Source organism: Lucilia sericata, unplaced genomic scaffold, assembly GCF_015586225.1.
Source record: "Lucilia sericata isolate MDLA Ls3-8-SP2 unplaced genomic scaffold, ASM1558622v1 Contig000625F_arrow, whole genome shotgun sequence".
Classification (NCBI taxonomy): domain Eukaryota; kingdom Metazoa; phylum Arthropoda; class Insecta; order Diptera; family Calliphoridae; genus Lucilia; species Lucilia sericata.
In genome coordinates, this window is record NW_023994631.1 from 258321 (window position 1) to 264372 (window position 6052).

At 38.1% G+C, this 6052-nt stretch overlaps 2 protein-coding genes across 2 annotated transcripts; both read left to right on the plus strand.

Annotated features, from left to right (window-relative positions):
• Window positions 1-429: 429 nt before the first annotated feature.
• On the plus strand, window positions 430-1275 carry LOC119606806 (protein transport protein SFT2-like). Its single transcript, XM_037960410.1, is given in 3 exon segments — window positions 430-607; window positions 610-731; window positions 797-1275. Coding segments are annotated over 3 exon segments (615 nt in total). The 5' UTR covers window positions 430-549; the 3' UTR covers window positions 1232-1275.
• Window positions 1276-2789: 1514 nt separating this feature from the next.
• LOC119606812 (U5 small nuclear ribonucleoprotein 40 kDa protein) lies at window positions 2790-4115 on the plus strand. The gene is made up of 3 exons (XM_037960419.1): window positions 2790-3043; window positions 3103-3232; window positions 3287-4115. Exons 1-3 carry the CDS (start codon window positions 2939-2941, stop codon window positions 4090-4092), a joined length of 1041 nt encoding a protein of 346 aa, XP_037816347.1. The 5' UTR covers window positions 2790-2938; the 3' UTR covers window positions 4093-4115.
• Window positions 4116-6052: the final 1937 nt, after the last annotated feature.

The window sequence follows — 6052 nt, forward strand, 5'->3', positions numbered from 1 at the left end:
TATATGATATAAGGTATTTTAGAGTCCGATTATAATAGATTTTGATAGTAATGACATAAATTATATTTCAATAAAAAGGTATTTCAGGAACTTTTCAGGAACTTATCAACATATCGGATTATTAATTAGTTATCGAGATATGTTCAATTATGTATCAAAGTCCATCAAACAGTCCATAACTCCCAGATCTGAATAGACCAGAAAACAATTTTTCCATTTTTGTACTCAGAAAAACAATGACTATCATTTCACGATTATACCCTTAATCATAATTTTAATGTTCAACTTTAAACAATTAATTCAACTCCATAACTTTACAGCTAAAATTTCTTTAAGTGTAGATTAAAAAATACAACCCTGCTTTTCCATTGTATGAGTAATACAACAGCTGAGAATAAGAAAAAAACAAACAAAGAGCAATTGGGAAAATATAAAACGACAACGAATAAGTTGCATGCCAAACGAAAAAGTAACAAAATAAACAAATTCGTGGCAAATGTTTTTAAACAAATATTTAATATAGTTAAAATAAAGTTTATAAGAAATAAAATGGCAAATCTAAAGGATGATTTAGATCAATATTTATTGCTACAAAGTGATCAAAGAAAAAATTCAATGTAAAAGTGCCACAACTTAAGGTACCAGAATTTGGTAATATTTTCAGCAGAAACACAGAACCAGAAGCCAATAGTTGGTTAAAAGAAACACAGGACTCCTGCTGTCCTAAATTGGTAATTACTATTGTAAAATTAACATACATATTTGTAATGCTAAATGATTGCTTTGTAATTTTTAGTCGCGCTTACAACGCATAGTGGGCTTTGTGGCCTGTCTGGGCATGGGCACCTTATGCATGACCATCTCCATGTTTTACATACCATTATTGCTGTTGAAGACCAGAAAATTCTCCTTACTCTACACCATGGGCAGTTTATTTTTCATTCTAAGTTTTTGTTTTCTCTCCGGTTTTATGGCTTTCTTTAGGACTCTGTTCACTAAAGAAAGAGCCCTGGTATCGTCGGCCTATTTCAGCTGCTTATTTGCCACCTTGTATTGTGCTTTATGGGCGCAAAGTACTGCCTTAACTGTTTTATTTGCTCTATTACAAATGATTGCTTTAGCTTTTATGGTCATTAGCACAGTACCGGGCGGTTCGTCGGGTATAAAACTGTTTGGTTCCTTATTCAAGAGTAGTGTAAGTTCGTCGGGTTCGAGTGCTTTGCCAGTTTAGGTTTGCTACTGCCGCTGCCACTCTACTGGTGGACTCTTAATATATTTAAATATCATATGATTAATATTGATATCTCCTCTCTCGATGATTGTAAATATAGTGTAGGTGTACGTTCATTTTTTTCCACTGTAGCTGTAGTATGTAATGGATGTATTTGACTTGGAATATATTCGAAATAAAATAATATATATTTTTTCTAACTACATAATAGATATATTATGAAGATGATTTTTTTAAGGGATTGAAGGTCCTTATGGGGGTTCTGAAATGTTTGCAATTTCCTAAGATGCCTTTATACACGAATCTAGGTGCTAATGGATCAAGGTTCGATATTGTGATCACGATTTGAGGGGAACTACCTTAATTGAACTACTATGACCTACGGTTACTTACGGTACCACGGACGGACGGACGGACGGACGGACCGACGGACGGACGGACGGACGGACGACGACGGACGGACGGACGGACGGACGGACGGACGGACGGACGGACGGACGGACGGACGGACGACGAGGACGGACGGACGGACGGACGGACGGACGGAACGGACGACGGACGGACTGACGGACGGACGGACGGACGACGGACGGACGGACGGACGGACGGACGGACGACGACGACGGACGGACGGACGGACGGACGGACGGACGGACGACGGACGGACGGACGGACGGACGGACGACGGAGGACGGAGGAGAGGACGGACGGACGGACGACGGACGACGGACGGACGGACGGACGGACGGACGGACGGACGGACGGAGACGGACGGACGGACGGACGGAAGGACGACGGACGGACGGACGGGACGGACGGACGGACGGACGACGGACGACGGACGACGGACGGACGGACGGACGGACGGACGGACGGACGGACGACGGACGGACGGACGACGGACGGACGGACGGACGGACGGAGGACGGATGACGGACAGGACGGACGGACGGACGGACGGACGACGGACGGACGGACGGACGGACGGACGGACGGACGGACGGACGGACGGACGGACGGACGGACGGACGGACGGGCGGGGACGACGGACGGACGGACGGACGGACGGAGACGGACGGACGGACGGACGGACGGAGGACGGAGGACGGACGACGGACGGAAGGACGGACGGACGGACGGACGGACGGACGGACGGACGGACGGACGGACGGACGGAGGACGGACGGACGGACGGACGGACGACGGACGGACGGACGGACGGAAGACGACGGCAGGCGGCAGGCCGGCCGCGGCGGCCTCCATTCCGGCTTCCTTCATTCCTTTTCCCCTTCCTGTCCTTCCTCCTTCCTTCCTCCTTTCCTTCCGTCCTTCCTTCCTTCCTTCCTTGACCTTCCTTCCTTACGTCCTTCCTTACTTCCTCCTTCCTTACTTCCTTCCTTCCTTATTCCTTACTTCCTTCCTTCCTTAATTCCTTCCTTACTTTCCATATTTCTTATTCACTCATCACTTGCCTACCCTTTGGTGAATACAAAACTCTCCTTTCAAACAACTCTGCTTTTTTTAAGTTATGATTGCTACATGAATCACCCTGTTAAACTGTCACTTTCTCCTATTGTATTCAAAGCAACTCTGTTATTTGTTTTCTTTTTGTTGCTGTAATTTTAACTACAGGCAACGCGTTTCACTTTATAAATTAGATTTTTGCTAAAATTTTAAAGGAATAATTAAATAATTTAAAAATAAAACATGGCTAAGAGACCAAGTAACAGTTTAGTGCTAATGCAAGACCCGAAAAAGTCTAAACAAGACTTAATAGCCTATACAAATCGTGATAAGGCTTTAATGGAAGCAGTGAGTAAAAATCTATTTCCTAAAAAATAACAAATTATTAAAAAAATATTTATATTTAGGGAGTTAGAAGAACCTCCAACTTATTGGCTCCTATTATGCTATTGGAAGGTCATCAGGGTGAAATATTTTGTACCGAGTTTCATCCGGATGGTGAAATGTTGCTATCCTCTGGATTCGACCGGCAGATATGTAAGTAAATTTGCACCTTAAAACAATTTTTTATTTAAATTTCTTAAATTCTAGACATTTGGAATGTTTATGGTGACTGTGAAAATATTTTGGCCATGTCCGGTCATACGGGTGCTGTTTTAGAGGCTCATTTTAATACAGAAGGTTCGCAAATTTTCACTTGTTCCACAGATAAAACTTTGGCCGTATGGGATATAGTAACCGGCAATCGCATTAGACGTTTAAAGGGTCATAATAATTTCGTTAATTCTGTGCATGGTACTCGTCGTGGGCTACAAATGTTATGTTCTGGTTCTGATGATCGCACTATACGTATATGGGATGCACGCAAAAAGCTGTCCGTACACACACTAGAAGCACCCTATCAAGTTACAGCAGTGACCTTTAACGATACGGCCGAACAAGTTATATCAGGCGGTATTGATAATGAATTGAAGGTATGGGATATAAGAAAACAGCAAGTGCTGCACAGTTTAAAGGGTCATACGGATACTATTACCGGCATTTCTCTATCACCCGATGGTTCCTATATCTTATCGAATTCTATGGATAATACTTTACGCATTTGGGATATACGCCCCTATGTGCCGGGTGAGCGTTGTGTTAAGATATTCCAGGGCCATCAACATAATTTTGAGAAAAATCTTTTACGTTGTGCCTGGTCACCGGATGGTAGTAAAATATCGGCCGGTTCAGCTGATCGCTATGTCTACATTTGGGATACTACAAGTCGTAAGATATTGTATAAGTTGCCGGGCCATAATGGCAGTGTCAATGATGTAGATTTTAGTGGCAAAGAACCACTGATTGTATCAGGGTCTAGTGATAAGAATTTGTACTTGGGAGAAATTGAAGATTAGAATAAAAAAAAGGATGTAGAAAATATATAAAACTTCTATTTGTATTATTCCTGGTCGATATCGAATATCATAATCTTAAATGGTAAATTTAATTCTAGTCGTTTACATAATCTGCAGCTTTATAACCAATACAAAAGGTAAGAAGTTTAATTGGTTATTAACCGGCGTTAACTCCGGAACCACTTAAGTTAAACTAGTCAGAACACTCAGTTTAAAGCAAGTTTTTCTCAACATTTTTACTAACTTTCAACATATTTGGCAAAAAAATACCTAGATATCAGTGATGTAGCTATAAATAATAAGTTGTACTTACAAACTTTTTACTCTATGGCGAATCTCCGTCTGCAGCAGCCCATTTTTCTATATTTCTTTTACACAAATTAAAGACCTGCATAATACAACAAAATTGCGACAATTTGTTAAAAAATATCGTGTACACCCGGAATTTTTTAGCAAATCGCCGCATTGTTGTCTTGTGCAGGCCTTTAACACAAATTCACATAATTTCTTTTCTTTACAATAAACACAACACTTTTTAACTAATTTCTTTAATTTTACAACATTTTTCTTTTGATTTTTTGAAAAAGAACATTAACTTCACAAATCCTTGCAGCAAGTGCAGAAAAGCTTTTTTTCTAAACAAATGGCGGTTCTTTTGTTTATGTTTTTTTTTGCTTGCAATAATAGAGTTGCCAGTAAAAAAATAAAAATGTAACGGCATGTAATTGTTTGCTTTAAAAAAAGTTGCCAGATGCAAATTTGAAAAGGAAGTACCAAATAATAGCAGATGTATGATATTTTCAGATGTGGGAGTTTAAATAAAAAGGAAATTAAAGTAAATTTATAAATAAACGTGAAAATCCTGTGTGTTATGGATTGGGGAACTCATTTACGAATCTAAATTTTTTTTTTGTTTTTTTGTTTGCTCTGTTATAATTAATTAGTTATAAAACTGTACATATTAAGTTAAAAACCGGGAACGGCTTACACGATTTTAAAAATATTGTTATGGTATCAAGGTCGTGGATTTATTAACCCATTGTGTGCCTAAAGCTAAGAAAGTGTTTTGAAACACGTTTTTTTTTGCAAAAGTATTAGGGTTTTCTCGATTTTTTCTGTTTTACTATTCAGTCGAATTTTTCCAAAAAATGTTGGATCCAAGGATTATTTTCTTAATTTTTTTATACATTACAGAATTATAGTCATAATCTTTTAAAATGTTAAAAATTAGCAACGTCCATGTTTTATTAAATGTCAAATATTCGAAAAATGCTTTTTTACCACATAACTCGACAAATGACACAGAAAATCGATTTGGATGAAATTTACCAAGGTTAGTACTACATATTGGATATTAGCTCTATCGGTCAAGAACTGGCGGAATTAGAGGGGATCAAAGTTGGACATTTTGGTCATACAGGGTTTTTTCAAATTAGCGTAACTTTTTACCTATTGATCCTAGCAAAAATTGTCCAAGGTAGTTTAGATAGCTATTTCTTTACTGTTTCCAATTTTGTTTTTAATATTTTTTTTAAATGGGATTTTTTTTGCAAATGTTATTACGAATCCTCGGATAAAACTAACTACTTTTTCAGTCCCTCAAGTACAATTTCATAAAATTTTTCTTTTTTATAACGAACTTTAAAATTATGTGTTGAAATCATAAGAAAGTATTAAGCTTCGTTTGAAAAAAGATCTAAATTTGTTAAACAAATATATGAACAAATAACATCACTGGTGTTTTTTTGTAAACAATATTAAATTAATTTTTAATTCATTCTTTTAATTTAGTAAAATGCCACATTACTTTTAGAACTACAAAATCTTCATCCGTCTTATTACTATATTCTATTGAAAACTTTTTTAAAATCAGATTGGAAAATTAATAAAAAGTATGATTTTTATAAAGTCTTCCATAAAAAAGATAATTCGTGTATAGATTTTTAAGTTCTGTTCTGGA

Excerpts from the sequence above, each read along its gene's own strand:
- LOC119606812 (XM_037960419.1), top strand. The coding sequence starts at position 2,939 with ATGGCTAAGAGACCAAGTAACAGTTTAGTGCTAATGCAAGACCCGAAA. Across the intron at positions 3,044-3,102 it reads ATAAGGCTTTAATGGAAGCA|GGAGTTAGAAGAACCTCCAA; the intron begins GTGAGTAAAAAT and ends ATTTATATTTAG. Across the intron at positions 3,233-3,286 it reads TGGATTCGACCGGCAGATAT|ACATTTGGAATGTTTATGGT; the intron begins GTAAGTAAATTT and ends CTTAAATTCTAG.